The sequence below is a fragment of the Balaenoptera acutorostrata genome, chromosome 8 (genome assembly GCF_949987535.1).
Source record: "Balaenoptera acutorostrata chromosome 8, mBalAcu1.1, whole genome shotgun sequence".
NCBI classification, from domain to species: Eukaryota; Metazoa; Chordata; class Mammalia; order Artiodactyla; family Balaenopteridae; genus Balaenoptera; species Balaenoptera acutorostrata.
The window spans coordinates 78,971,455-78,987,830 of NC_080071.1; the positions used below are offsets into that span (position 1 = coordinate 78,971,455).

Below are 16,376 nucleotides of genomic sequence, written 5' to 3' on the forward strand. Positions count from 1 at the left end.
CCATCCCTGAGAATCTCAAGTTCCCTGACAAATCCAGCTTTTGAGGGAGTGTGAAGTCCAGCCCTCCATCTGTGAAGGCTTTTGACGGTTCCTGCAGGAAAATCGAGTTGAATATCAGTGCCGGAGCCCATGGAAAACTTTCTACAACATTATGCTTCTTCAGCAAGTGAAATGTGTAATTTGGTTTATTAAAGAACTAGTAATAACTGCAAGAGAGGTAGACTTGGCTTTTAACTCTGCCAGTGACTCTAATTGTGTTGCACTGGCCTCAGCTTTTCCGTAAATAAAATGGGAATATTCCCCAGATACAGTTATGGATTCCCTCAGAACAAGATACACTTTTCCAACGATTCAGTAACACACAGACCCTTTCAGCAACTTGAGGAAGGATACAGCCAAAGCTTCTAAAAGTTTTCATCAGGATTCTGAGATTTAGAATGTCATAGATGCCTGTCAGTCTACTACTACTCTAATCCCACCAGCTGGACAGTGTAACCTTTTCCTGATTCACTGCTTCACACCCATCCCTCCCAAAGCTGAGAATTTCTCTGGGAAAAGCACTGAGGGAATCTAAGAAACACCATTTGACTAATGGCTCTGATTCCAAGCATTTTATTTTATTTTTTTAGGCCGCAGGTCATGAGAGATCTTAGTTTCCCAAACCCGCGGCCCAGGCAGTGAAGCACGGAGTCTTACCCACTGGACCACCAAGGAAGTCCCTGTTTCCAAGCTTTAAAAGAATCTTTGCTCAAGGGAGCAGATATGTTAGACACCCCAAAGGAAAATCAACTACATCCCTCACACAAACAGAGAAACAATTTGCTTATCATAACGGTGTCTATTAATTCTTTGACAAGAAACTAGAAAGCCGATTTTACAACTGTTCACATACATTCTAACTCATGATTTCCAAGTCTGAATGGCAAACAATACATCAATTTCAATGACACCAAGAAAAAAATCAAATAAAATGCACAAATAAAATAGCATCCACTAAAGAGATTTACAATGAATTGATCATAATGACTCAAAAAACTTTAGCTCCAATTCAATTTAAATTAATAGGTAAAGACGTACGATGAAGGGTAAAGGCAGGGGATAGGTAAGATGCAAAGTTACATATTATATAACATGGAACATGCATACTATCTCAATTATATGTGTGTGTGTGTGTGTGTGTGTGTGTGTGTGTGTGTGTATATATATATATATTTTTTAAGCATAAGACCCAAAAAGAGCTGAAAGGCAATATGCAAAAATATTAACAGTGGCTCCCCAGGGGAATTTTTTTCCTACTCTAGAGATACCTCTTTAAAAATTTTTCCATTTTCTACAATAACCATGAAGTACTTTTTATTATTGGGGGAAGTTAAAAGATTGATAAGAAAAATGTGTAAAGCAAAAAAGCATGTAAAGAGTGCATTAGCAAAAAGAGTGTTAATTAACCCAAATCCAAAGTTTAGAAAACTAGTTTCTATAAAATGATTTTAAAATATGAATAAGACCCCCGGCTCTATTTTTTTTTTTTTCTATAGATTTATTTAGTTTGCCAGACTCCTACTTTTTTTTTTTTTTTAATTTTATTATTTATTTATTTATTTTTGGCTGTGTTGGGTCTTCGGTTCGTGCGAGGGCTTTCTCTAGTTGCAGCAAGTGGGGGCCACTCTTCATCGCGGTGCGGGGACCGCTCTTCATCGCGGTGCGCGGGCCTTTCACTATCGCGGCCCCTCCCGTTGCGGGGCACAGGCTCCAGACGCGCAGGCTCAGTATGTGGCTCACGGACCCAGCTGCTCCGCGGCATGTGGGATCTTCCCGAACCAGGGCTCGAACCCGTGTCTCCTGCATTAGCAGGCAGATTCTCAACCACTGCGCCACCAGGGAAGCCCCCCGGCTCTATTTTTTATGAAACCTGTCTCCTCTTCACCCAACTGGGTGCTATCATGAATGAGATTCGAGAGTAGGAGCTGGGAATCCTCTGTCCAGTCCCAGCTCTCTCACTATTAGCGCTGTGACCACAAGCTCTCTGAGCCTCAGTTGATTTGTCTGCATATTAGACGTCCAGATAGAGACAGAGGAAGTGGAAAAGTTGGAGGAGAAGAGGAGAAATGGCAGTCGCAGGATTAGTTCCATTTTTAACATTATATGATCCAGTATATTAATAAGCACTTCTCTATAGCAAGCAAAAAGACTAAGCCATGACCACCCTTTCTTTACTCTCTTCTTTAGTTAACAGGTAAACCAGCTGTTAGACTCTTTTCTTCAAATTTTCTTTACAATATTTTTAATAAAGCCAAACGATCAAAAACAGGGTAGTGCACACCTCCCCACCTTGCTTAAATAGAGGCATTCCTGAGAAATGGTAAATCTTAAAGGCTATAGAAATCTGAGTTTTAATTCCCAATTCTCCTAATGTTCCTATTCCATCTTTTTGTAAATATGTCTGGCAAGATATTGATTCACTCAGCCTTTTTTTCTCCAACTTTGCCTATGGAAATAAGGAGGAGCTTCATATTATTCGTTTCTTTTCTAACTCACTGGAGATGCTACAAGAACTCACACAACATGGGTTCCTAGTGGTGGGCTGAGGAGGAAATATACGGTAGAAACGCAAAATGTCCTGGATATTTGCAAGCTAATAAGTGAGGAGTTAACATAATGTGTAAGAGCATAGTAAAGAAATACAGGAGAAGTTGCCTGTGGAATTTTCCATGGCTTGATATTGGAATGATTCCCACCCTACCGCCAACTCTGGAATCATAGCCAGGCTTCTTGAAATCAAGGATTAACAGTTTTGGGCTTCCCTGGTGGTGCAGTGGTTGGGGGTCCGCCTGCCAATGCAGGGGACACGGGTTCGAGCCCTGGTCTGGGAGGATCCCACATGCCGCAGAGCAACTGGGCCACAGTTGCTGAGCCTGCGCTCCGCAACGGGAGAGGCCGCGATGGTGATGGGCCCGTGCACCGCGATGAGGAGTGGACCCCACTTGCCACAACTGGAGAAGGCCCTTGCACGGAAACTAAGACCCAACACAGCCATAAATAAATAAATAAATTTAAAAAAAAAAAAAAAAAAAGGATTAACAGTTTCAAGGTCAAGTGCTAGTACCTCCACTTATAGAACACAGTAGAATACACTTATACTTCGTATAACATACAAGAGCAGACATCTATAATACAAGAAACTAGGAGCTTCACTTAGAGAATACAGGTTCGTGTCATTATTTTTATTATGCTCGAACACTGAGAAATGCCAAAGGAATCCTGGGTCTCACCTTACAGAAGTGGTTCGAGCTGAAGTTTACTTTTATGAAAACTTTCAACTAAATCATGTTCATAAAAAGCTCTTCTATGGCCCCAAATGACTTATAAAACTGCAGAGATAACTACTTCTGATGTTACTTCTAAACTGTGGAAGAAGCTTCTATGCTATAGATCCAGACATTTAAAGATGAATCTATTAATATAAATCCATGATTTTCATGCAAAATCACATTCACAGATGCCAGCACTTGGAAACTAAATGTATTAAAGTCCTGTAGGAAGCACGTCCATTGTTTTCATGTTGTTATTTTTCAGCTGAGGCTTAAAGCCACCTCTTATTTTTTATCCCAGGATGTGCTATAGGAATCTATGAAACTTAATTACATTCACTGTTACAAAAAAGGATTTATGAACTTTTGCCTTTAGGCAGAAATGTTTATTTCATTGCCTTTGCTATTCATTCTTTTCAACTCCAACAGCTTTGAACTTTTCAGCTGCTCAGAGTTATCTCCGTTGCGCAGAGCCCAGGAACTCCACTCCCAAGACGCAAACCACAAGTTGAAGAAAACGAAGAAGGCGAAGATATATGAGTCGTTATTTTGGCCACCCTTTGTGCCATTAAAATCTCATTTTCTGCCTATTAGAATGCCCTCTTGGTGTTTAGGCAGCAGTGATAGTCAGTGATTAGTGTGTAATTGAGTATAATTGTCTTTTCACTTTTCATTTGTGTCATTCTGAGCTTCTCTCTGTTTTTCTAACCACCAAGAGGAAAAAAGGGGGTTAAGAAAAGATAAAGCTGTTAAAACTCTCACTCTCAGCCCTGAAGAGATTCTCGATGGCAATTATAGATTGCAACCCCTTCGTGACATTTCTCCAAATTCAGCGGGCAGCTCTCCTCGCCACCTGGGCCAAGTGCTCTCTAATAAAATCAAGTGATCTGTATTTAAACAACTGCTAATAATGTCAACCTCAGACAGATGCCACATGTAGGAAATTTAACCAACCCTCTGACATGCAATTATCAAGGCAATTTATTAATATAATCTCTCAAGAAAAGCTCAGAGTCCAATGCAAATTAGAAAAACAATTACAACATTCAAATATCTATATATTCCCAAAGAGCGGTAATTCTCCTAATTTGTGCGTTTATAACTCATTTATCCTAGGGTTCTGTAGTCATCAGCTGGGTCTCTCTCCACACAACTTGTTAACCTCCTCTCCGAATATTATATAAAAGCTTTGGTGTTTTCTTATTAAGTGTTCTTGCTCACAACCCTATCAGCTGACCAAATACCATTTAAAAAATAATGTGTGTGAACCTCTTACCCAAAACCCAGAACAAGGAGGGGAGAAGATGAATGCCTTGACAACTAAGTATAACATAAAATCTCCGTGATTACATTAAAAGTCACTTGGATTTTAAGTCTAAGCTACAACTTTTGATACAGACCGTAGGAAGGGTGGAGAGAAAGGAAACTAGAAAACTGAAATCATGTGGCTTGTATAAAGAATACATTATGGTTTAAATTTGGCAATTCATTATATGACTGCCTCGGGGGATTGACTATTTGGTTCTGGTATACAGCAAATCGTCTGTCTGGAAACACGGGACTGACCTGAGGTGAAAGGCCATTGCCAATGGCGGGGTTCATGGGGTTGGAGGGCCCGGATGGAGGCACAAAGCTGTCTGTATAGCTGGAAAATCCATGCCTGGTGCTGGAGAGGCAGTAGGCAGAGCTGCTGTCCGGGGTGGAAGGAATAGTGCTTTGGTGTACAGTGCTTGGAGGAAGCGGCTGAGGTCTGTGGACCGTGCTGCTGGGATCCGACACGGCTGCAAGGAAGAAGGTCATCAGCCATAAATCTCCGCTGGAGGCCAGCAGAGAAAGTTCAGTACAAAAGTTCACAGTCACCAAGCCATCAGCACTATATCCTGGTCAGCCACATGTAAATTTCAAACTGCCCTTCTTGACACGCAGGTCTAGAGCCACTCATAACAAATACAGCCACATCTCTGCACATATGTGCAAGGACATAATTTATCTACATACTTTCAATGCACACCCACCCAGAACAGAAATTCAGAAATCACATCAACAGTGCGAACAAACCCGTTTTGGTAGTGAATGTTATTAATCAACGTGAGGATTAACCCATGTAAGAATTGCAAGTCTCAAGTTTCTTATCAAATATACTTCCAAAGCACCTGAACATTAGTGTGACAGTATAGTTTCGAATGCCTGCAATGCTATCTTTCATAATGCAAAGTAATTTAGTTTTATCATTTATCCCATTCACCTCTATGCGCTAAGACAGAGGGACTTTTTATCAAAGCTTACCTTCCCTCTATTCCTACTGCAGTTAGGAGCCATCACAGAACTTCAGTTAATTGCAGACTGGAGTATAAATGTAAAGTTTTAACAAATGAAAAGCAAATTGCATGCTTGTGTAGGGATGCTGTTTTGTTTTAAAATACTGAAACAGTATTATATTACAACACAGTTTATCTAGAGAGATTCAGACAGGTCACAGAACAAGCTATGTTTCTGAAATGTGACAGGTATCAATACTTTCAGGACAACCTGATGTAATGAACATACAAACAGCCACAAGGACACCGGCAGAAGATTTCACTGCATAAATTAAGCAGCAAGGAACAAGATTGGGAGTTGCATCTTAGTCCCCGACTCCATTCCTCCATACCTTGTGGAATAGCTGTGGGCTGGTAAGAGGTCTCGGACAGCTGGTATGTTGGCAGAGTCGGCATGGCCGTGGGAGGGAATCCCCCCGGAATGAGATGGTTGAAAGCCATCAGTTGATTGGCCCCAGCCTGCTTCCTCCATCTTGCACGGCGGTTGCTAAACCAGACCTATGGATTTAATTTAAAATTTGAGGATTTCACTGATGAAATAATAGTACAGTCTTAATGAATTTTTCATGCTAAAACAGATTAAAGGCCCCTTACTGACAGGGCAAATAGACACAAGAGCCCTCCACCTTCTGGGTTGTATTGTCAGGGAAGAAAGGAGAATTAGATGTCAGGGGTCAGTAGAGGGCCTTCCATGGTCCTGCAGAGCCCCCACGAGCCCGGGGGTGACCATGGGGAGGGATGGCTAAGCAGGGATGGGAACCACGGGAACTCCCTGCCATCACCATAAGCACCCTCCCACCTTCATGTACCGCAGCATAATGGAGAGGATCCAGGAGTCTGTTTGGCCCCTGCGTGACGTGTGTCCTAATTTGGTCTTACCTATCACACTAACCCTTGTTTTTTATAGTCATATCAATGTGTTTGTATTTCTATGGACATTATGTGCACAATTCCTGGAAAGTCATATAAATTAACCAGAAGGATAAATGGAGCTATTTTACCATCCCTTCCAAAGTGTGAGACATTGTGCTGATCTTCATGGAAATAGATGCTGAAGAGGTAAGTACTTCAAGAAAGGAAAGCATTTTATCTATGAAGCTCTTTTAAATAGTGGGTTTATTTATTATTTCTTTCAACAGCAACTATAAGCACCTATCTTTTTAACAGAGGGCTAAAGGGCTGGATAAGATAGGATCCCTGCACTCAAATAGCTTAGTGTCTCCTCCTCTAGGAACTCACAGAGTAATCAAGGTCACCAAAATAACTGCTCACAGGAGGTAGAAACTCCATGTTTGAAAATGCAGAGAAATCAGGAGTTTAGAGTGGAGACGAAGTTTCAACTCCTTTTAAAGCTTGGATATTATTTCAAAAAGTGGTCACACCAGTTGGAAGAGATACAAGAGACCAGCATGTCTAAGAAAAGTTGAGACTTGATTTCCTTATAGAACAAAGTTAACAATTATGCAGCTTAAATGTAAATTTCAAGTCACAAAATTTTTAAAAGAGTGGAGAGAGGAATGTCTCCCTTCTGCAGCAAGAAAGCCCAGTTTAACAGATACTTTGCCAAGGCATCTGCTTAAACTTTTGCCAGTCACCCAAGCATTTGTCTGGAAAAGAGTTTGGTCATCTCTAACCATGGTGCAAGACAGTTGTAAGGAAAGCTGTTTGAACTTCCTCAGAACACTAATATTTAATACTCCTTAAGTTTCCAACCGGAAAAGAAGGTAAGTCAATATTTTCCCATGTTGATACATAATTGAATCAGAGTTTTACTTAACTTAATAAATTGCCACCTGGGATAATAGAACCATTGACAGAACTCAATTTCAGGTCTGCATCAATTGTGTTTTCTCACTGCAAGCCTAAGCGTCTGTTACCAGGGCTCCCAAAGGCATCAGGGTAAGAAAACTGTTTTCAGGGAAGTGCTTGGAACAAGCTAGTTAGCCTGAGGAGGCTGGGGGTAAGAAATTAGGGTTGTTTTCATGCCTGAATGCACTGTACTATACCACGCACTGTGTCATATTTTATAGTATAAAAACCTCCAGATTAATGAGGCACACCTGGCTCAGGTGATTTTTTTTTTTTTCCCTCCCCACACTTATCTAGACCAACCCATGTGCAGTGTATCTTCAGCTTTATGTACTAGGCTGGGAGGAGAGTTGAATTTCCAAAAGTTCTGATTTAACTTCACTCATTCAGACTTACTGTCTTCAAATCTACTGGTGAGATCCCTTATGAAGAACTCAGAAGCTTGCACTTCTGACATTATCAGAGCATGTTGCCAATCTCTCTGTGCCAACTTCCTGCTCTAACTTTTAGATAAGTAAACCAAATTTGATTTATCCACTGGGTGGGCTCTTCCTGGTTACTCCATCAGTCTTAACCTACTTTTGATTTACATTCATGCTAACTCCTCCATAACCCAATTTTTTAAATCAAAAATGTCTTTGCTCAGATAATAAATTAGAAGAAACATCATAACTACAAATCCCTTCAAAACATTAAATCCAAAAGGCTAGGGGTATAAAGTTTTGGGGGTTTATTTCCATTTTTCCAAAATAATACAAGTAAATATTGATGACATAGAATAAACCTACCAGGAGTTGGATAAAGATTCTTATAGTTTACAATACAGTATATATTATAACTACAATATAAGATGAAGAGAAGTAGTTGGGAAGCAAATCTTTACTGAAAAACAAACCTTCAACAGGAGGTTTAAGAGTTTCCTAAAGGAAGGAATTTAAATGTTGTTTAAATTTAGGCTAAATAAATCCAGAGGGCTATTCCTGAGGGAAGCAGGGCTTACTGAAGACGGAGCTGCCTGTCTCTGGCCATTTAACAAGATTTTTCTATCATCTTGCCCCTGCGAGCCTCTGCATCTCCTAGAACCAGCTGAAACTGCCAAAAGAAGCACTAAAGGAAAAATATACTGAAGTTGCAAAATGGGAAATGGCCCTTGCCTTCTTTATGCTTTGAAACTCATAAACATCTATTTTTAATAGAAAAAAAAATGCCCTTGAAATCACCTTCATTTTAAGTACCCAAACTGGCTAAGCACAGTGATCCTGGGGTACTGTTATTAGCCCATCTTTGACTGAAAGACATTCCCTTGGCCCTCAGAAGTCCTACCCAACTCTTCCAATATCGTCTCTCTAATTCCTAACAGACAATCAAGGAATAATCTACTGAATGGCATGTGTAAGTGCAGAATACTGAATAAGTTCATCTAAAATGGGTGGAAGGCATCTATGATTCAGTTGTTACTATCACGAGAAACTTCGTTTTGAAAAGAGTAGCAATTGCAACAGATACAAACTGGCCTTTGATGTTCTGGAGGGGAATATGAGTGTTCCACCAATGTCTTAGCCAGAAGGGCAGAAAGAACAAGTTTTACCAAGCTATCTACCTATTAAATGTCATTCTACGATCTCTAATTCAATGTGATTTCACTCTCCCCACGCAGCATTACCTGGCCTTCCACATCACACTTAGCATGGTAAGAAAGTGAGGCAGGAGACATACATTGCTGAATAACTACTACCAGGCACGGTTAATTGCTTACAATTGCCTGTATAATATCACACTACATCAGAACCTTCCCTCGCACCAAGGTTTTACTTCATTTGATGAACTGCAGCCTGGTTGATTTTCACCTGCTCCCTGGATCTTTCCCTACTTGTACGTCTCTCTTCAGAGCCCTTCTACAAAGTCATATTCACGCTTTTGGAAATGATATTTAGATCCATTCTGGAGTAATATAATATCCAATGATTTTTTGAAGCAAAATTTAAAATACAACATCATGATAACTAGGGAAAAAGGGTAATGAATCACAAAAGAATAGGTTTTTATAAATTTTTCTCTTCACGAGTAAAATAGTACCAATTTGTTCTCAACAATGAAAGTTGTAAAAAAACTTAATATTTTAAGAAATACGGTAATACTTTTCATTCACATGGGAGCAGTGCAGACCAGGCAATAGTTGAATCCCACCTTTCCCCATCCCTCACTACCTCTGTGATCTTGAACAATTTGCATAATACCTGTGGGTCTCTGTTTTCTCATCTGCTAAATGGGAGAAATAAAAAACTCCTTCACAAGATTAAATGAGACAATATAATCAGTTAAATGAGACAATACAATCAAAGCTTGCAAAATACCTAAGAGATACTGTGTTCAGTAAATGTTAGTTATTAAATACAAACGTCACACTGAGAAATCCAAGAATTAGAGACTTGCTTTCTTTTCTAAGCTCTCTGGTCTACGGCCAAAGCCTTTTGTGCCCCTGAGCAAACAGGAAAGTACCCAAATAACACCTCAAATAATTGAAAGCCAGTTTGGCTTGAATGGAGACTTAGGTCCAAATTGCTTCCAAGGTTCATGGATTAGTGTTAATTGTCCCATGGTGTAAGCCTAATTTTGCCCATCAATAAATTACTGGTTCACATTTTTGGTGTGGTCCTCAAAGGCAATCTAACCTACATTGTTCCAGATGGGTTATTTCAAATGCCATTTAAAACATGGGAAGAGAATGTAATCATTAATCCTTAGAAAGAGAATTCACAACAAGATTATAAAATGTTTCATTAATACTAGAGCTGATACTAAAGTGCCAATTACAGTACTTTCCAAGTAGGTAAATTCAGGACAAGCTGCTTATTCCCTGGACCTTCTCACTCACTCCACTGCCTCTCTCCCATATCACACCCGCCCAGCCCTCTTACCATTGCTGCTACCCGGCCTTGACCGCTGTACGGAGAGCAGGTTGGGGAAAGGATGAGCAAGACTGATGAGGAGAAATGCCATGCTCCTGTGAATGTCAGAGGATCACGACACACATGAAAGTGTACTTAACTGCATCTTTATACATCCCAAGAGCAAACTCCTGCAGAAAATTGTAGGATGACCACATTTTTGCTTCATTATGGAGTTCAGAGCCAATATTCCGTACCTATCTTAACTTTTAAACTATATAGATCTGTTACATGGCTTTGAACCACCACTGGGTTTCCCTGAGGATCACAAATTACTGATGCTATAAGGGTCCTGAGAGATCATGCATCCTAGGGGTTTTTAATTAAAGGAAAGAACGGGGTGGGGGGGGATTTCCCTGGCAGTCCAGTGGTTAGGACTCCACGGTCTCACTGCTGAGGGCCTGGGTTCAATCCCTAGTCGGGGAACTAAAATCCCATAAGCTGAGTGGTATGGCCAAAAAAAAGAAAGAAAGAACAGGGGGTGGTGATTTTTGGGAATATGATGAGAGCTAGGGGCCCTCTCCCTATTTAACACTTGTGTACACACACACACACACACACACAGGCAAAGGCACAACATTTGTGCACAAATCTCAAGTGTCCCAGATCTCCTGAAGTCCATCCATGATTATCCTGGTCATCCATGGACCCAGACTAAGATCATCTGATCTAAACCCCATATTTTCAAATTTATATTTAAATTTTTAAAAACCTGAAGTCCAGCAGGATTACAGTAAAATTGTGACTTGCTCAACAAAACACTTTTGGCAAAGCTGAGACCAAAACCCACATCTTCTGACTCCTAGTTAAATGCTTTTCCACAGGCAGCTTCCTTTCCTGTCTTCCATTACCTGGGTGGTAAGAGAATGATACTTGCCTACTTCTTGGAGTTTCAGGTGGAACATTTACTAAAACTTTTACACATCATAAATGTCTGCAAGTCATCCTTCCTTACAAAACTTTAGTGCTTGCCATTATTTGCATAATAACAGCTATCCAGGAGGTGAATTAGGCAAATTAGTCTTTGCTGTACAATAATTCTTAGATTGTGTACTCAGATTTGGCTCTGATAAATATAACATAGCTACCGTCTAAACAAATTTTTATGGAATACTGACATAGGTCTAATTTATTAAAGCTTTAGTCTCATTTTTATCCAGAAGGGTTTAGAAGGTTTTTTTTCCCCCCCTCTGGGAGGAAAAAAAAAAGGAATGTAGACACATTTGGGGTTTTTTTGGGGGGTGGGGGGGGTTTGGTGCTGGGTTTTCCCAGGTGCCCCAAATTAAAATAACTCACACTCTCTGGCTATCACTCAAACTGAGTTGACTTTGCTACTGCTTTCCCAGATCCTTCTAAAAACTAAAGGATTTTGTTCTGGCATTTTAATCAGTGATTAACTACTCCCTTCTTTTTCCTGCTGGGTTAAGTAAAAGATCCATATGCCGGGTGTTGTAGGGAATTTGTTAGGCTGTAGATCATAGCTGTGGTGCAAGATGTGATGTGTCTCAAGGGAACTAATGAAGCCATAAGGAATGTAAAGAGTCACCGGGTTAAAGCCACATTAGGACAGCTGTTAGTTTAATGAGGGCCCCGCTTTGGAGAGGAGGTCACTGTATAGAAAAATATGAACCACTCTTTATTGGTTTGATCCCATGTCCTCTGGAAGTTAATGGGCCATTCTTATTCTCCTCTGACATTCACTGAGCCAGATGCGAGTGCTGGGCACTGTACAAGCTGCATGCGGTTGAGATTAACTCTGTCCCCCCATCCTTGCCTTTGGCAAAAGCAACAACAAACGAGGTAGAGCAACACAGGACACTCTTTTCAATTTTCCGTCACTCTCTTTGTTTGATGTCTTTACAGCCAGTTTATTTTTTGACTCTGAGTTCAGAACTGATCTTCAATCTATCTTAAGGACAGACCCAGTATGTGGGCTTGGCCAGCCAGAGAGGTTAAGGACCAGATCCTGGAATAGAGTGGGCACTCAATAAAGGTTTGCCAGAAGAATGGAAGAATGAATGGACCGCACTTTACATTTAAACCAGGTGATCACAGAACTATAATAAAAGCAAATAGATTTGATATATGTAATATTTGTAGCATTATTATATATATTATAATACATACACTGTATATATCACTATAAAATAACGTGATATTTATATATACATATATAAATATCATCATGATTTGTGGTTAGTGGTGGTCATTTCTGGGAAGCAGCACTATATCCCAATGTAATAGGTAGAGGGATTGAATAGCTCCAGCTGTAAAACATTTGTGTTGCAAACCCCGGTGCATCTGTGACTCTTCCCTACACTCCCCTTTGCACCCACCTCCAGCTCACACAACCAGTTGCCTACATTCCACCTTTCAAGGCAGTTATCTCCTTTCCATTCCCACTGCCACTGACCTACTTCAGAAACCACTCAAAAGTTTGCTGTTGTCTATGTACCACCCCTAAATGCCACAGAGTGCCTGGTACATAACAAGGATTCCTGAAATGATGAGTGAATAACATGAATTGACACACTTCTGTATGTTATACCTGATATAATCATACTCTCCCCATAATGATAACCAAAGTTAAGAATGAACATTTTCATAAGTACCAAAAAATAAACACTAAGAATACAAAGAGAGCAAATAGCTTTTCAATCAATCATATTCCTTCCTGCCACCCTAACACTCCCTACCCTTAACCAAATTGAACTATTCACTGTCTTCTCAACATGACTAGAGTGAAAAATGAAAGGTCATCTGATAGGCAACTCATGTGCTTCCGACTCTCTGTGCTTTTGCTCATTATTCTGTATTACTAAAATACTCTCCCAAACTCCCTGTCCAATGAATATCTGTCTAAACTCAAAAGGCCATCTGAACCCTCCCTTCTTCATGAGCCCCTCTTGTTTACTCCAGTAAGATCTCACCCTTTCCTCTTCTCGACTCTCACTGCACTTCAGCTCTAACGCACTTATCATCTCGGCTTTGTTTTTAAATTATTTATGCGTTTACTTTATTACCCATTAAACACTAGTTCCTTGAGAAATTGGTCTTAATTCATCTTAGTGTTCCTTGACTTTCCTAGCATTGTGATGATCAGAAAGAAATTCAAGTTGAAGAAAACAATCCCTCTGACTTGGCTCTGCAGGCTACAAGAGACTATTCCAAAATAGTCTGTGATAGGAGAGGTAGTTAGATGCTTATGGGAAAGTGTCGATCAATCTGGAGACCACATCAACTGCCTAGTTCGCTGCTGAGTCCCCAGCCTCACTCTAACTATGAACGTCAAGTATCTGGTAATAACATGACATTTCCAGATAAGGTAACTTCACTCTTGGGGCAGTAAGGGGTTCCAGGATACCCTGAGGCATTTGTAATCTTTCCAACCATGCTTTACTACCTTGAGAAGAAAGTTCATTATTCATAATGAAAGATTATTCTATCACTCAATAGAAACATATTACACCAAAGTAGCCTTTCCAGAGGGTTCAGAACACTTCTGAGTTGAAAGGATAATTTAAGATGTTCTTTAAATAATATAGTTACTTGAAATGCTTCTAGACTTAAAGGAGGGGATTTTACCTTATATAACATTGCACATCTTCATAATTGAAAGGCTATAGGGAGGAAGTGTATGGAATCCAATTACCTCGATCACTTACTAGCTACATGACTTTGGGTAGCTACTTAAATAGTCTGAGTCTCAGTTTCCTCATCTATAAATTGGGGATATTAATAGCACCAACCTAGGGTTTTAATGGTGAGTAAATGAATTAATTCTTATAAAGCATTTAGAACAGTGCCTGGCACAGAGTAACCACTCAAAATTTTGCTATTATCTATGCACCACCCCCAAAGTCTATACAGTGCTTGGTACATAACAAGGATTCCTGAAATGATGAATAAATAATGTGAATTGACACCCTTCTCTGTGATCTATCTGATATAATTACATTCTCCTCGTAATGACAACCAAAGTCTAAAATAAGAATGTATACTTTCATAAATACAAAAAAAATACTAAGAATACAAAGAAAGCTAATTAAATGTATCACAGTTTTAAATCTATACATAAAAAATACTTGGTCAAATAATGTGATAGAAAAGAAGCCAAATATAGTCATCACATCAATAAATGTAATTGGACTTATCAACCTATTAAGAGGAAAAGGAAAACTTTCTGACTGGTTAGCAAAGTAATATGTTGTTGTATACCACAGACATACCTTGGGGGAGATGGCGGGGCAGGGGGTGAGGGGGGGTGTTGGCAGGAGGTGCTTGGACCAAGCACATGCAATAAAACGGAAAAGGAGGTCATGATGTCGTTATCACGACAAGGCGAAATATGAAGGAAAAAAGAGAGAAAGGAAGAACTTTATAAAGTGAGAGGCTGCCATTCACAATGAAGGACCATTCCTGATATATTTACTTTCTTGGTCTGAAATATGCTTTAGAGGAGAAGACACTCTTGTTTCCTGTGTGGGTTTAAGCAGGACGGGGATGTTCGGACGCCAATACCTGTACTCGGGCCTCGGTGAGCTTTGCCCTCTGGGCCAGTTCCTCCCTAGTGTAAATATCAGGATAGTGAGTTCTCTCAAAAGCCCGTTCCAGTTCTTCAAGCTGCTCTGCTGTGAAGGTGGTCCGGCTCCTGCGCTGTTTCCTCTTGAGCGGTAAATCTGGTTCAGAGTCGATGTCCGAGCCTTCATCTGATTGGGGTGCCGAGGCTAAAAGCACAGGAGAAAAAAAGTGATCAAATGTGAATCGAAAAACAAGTCTGGGGAGTTCACTGGTGGCCGAGTGGTGAGGACTCAGCACTGTCACTGCCATGGCCCGGGTTTGATACCTGGTCAAGGAACTGAGATCCCGCAAGCTTCTTGGAGCAGCCAAAATATGAAAACAACAACAACAACAACAACAAAAAACCAGTCTGACCAAGCTATAATGATTCAAATCCTAGTCTAAAGTACATTCCCAATGTCCTCCCACTGACACAAAGCCCCTCCTTGCGGTATTACATTATTAAATGGTATTTAATCTCTTCCCCTATCCCATCTCCAAGGCCCCCAGGCAGAAATAATTGCTCTCTGCATCTGTCATTCTAAGCCCATTATGAGCTCTTAGAAAGCAGAGACGGGCCTTACTCCATTTTTCTGGCCCATGTCCTTAGCCTTTAATGGGTACTCCGTTCTTGTCTAATAAATGAATCACATTTAATTTGGTTCCTGATCAATCTTCACCAGCTTTTAGACCAGGAAAAAATTTGTTAAAAAGTGATTTTTTTTTAAATTAATATTCCAAAACTGACTTCGTATCTAAAAAGGCAATAATCGTAAACTAGTGCAGGATCCCTATAAATTTGTAGACTGTACCGCTCCTATAAGAAACACTGTGTTAAATTTACTATCTCATTGCCAGATACTAGGAAATGCTTTAAGGAGAGTTTAGATATTGTTAATGCAAATCTCAAGAACAGACTCAGGAAGAAGCAGGCATAGTCTACTAAACTGTTTCTAAACAGAAGTTCAGAGTCTGGGTCTGACAGGCAGCTGCTTAGGACTGCTGCCTAGTTTGAGGAGCGCAGTGCAAAATAAAAATGCAGGACCCCCGTGTTCACAAGTTATCACGAATTTCAAGATGGCAACTACAGAGCATAAAACTAAGCACAGGGCCTTCTGCACATGGGGCCCTGAGCGACTGCATAGGTCACACGTCCCTGAAGCCAGCCTTGCTACAGGCCCCCTCCTCACCAAAGCTTGAATTTGCCTGTATGAGCACGCATCAAGGAAGGAGATCTTCCCGTTTTAGTATGCAGGTTTCCAAGAAACAGGAGGAGGAGCTGGGAAATTAAGTAGAAATTTGCATTAATGATGCAATTTGGTGTCTGTGAGTTGTGACAGTAGAGAGCACCTGTTGGCCAACAGCAGGTTCTTCAGCTTGAGGATGCACCAGACATAGGGCTGTCGGTAGGAGAGCAGCCCCCTCCCAGAGGC

General features: G+C 40.4%; 1 protein-coding gene across 3 annotated transcripts in view; it reads right to left on the minus strand.

The window, feature by feature from the left end:
• Positions 1 to 16,376, minus strand: part of PAX3 (paired box 3) — a 94,257-nt gene that overhangs the window by 15,510 nt on the left and 62,371 nt on the right. For all 3 annotated transcript variants that reach the window (XM_007188006.2, XM_007188004.2, XM_007188005.2), the window contains exons 5-7: positions 14,905 to 15,110; positions 5,959 to 6,124; positions 4,875 to 5,089 (exon numbers count right to left, since the gene is read on the minus strand). In XM_007188006.2, coding sequence (XP_007188068.2) covers positions 4,875 to 5,089; positions 5,959 to 6,124; positions 14,905 to 15,110 — 587 coding nt within the window. The remainder of the gene's footprint in view (positions 1 to 4,874; positions 5,090 to 5,958; positions 6,125 to 14,904; positions 15,111 to 16,376) is intronic.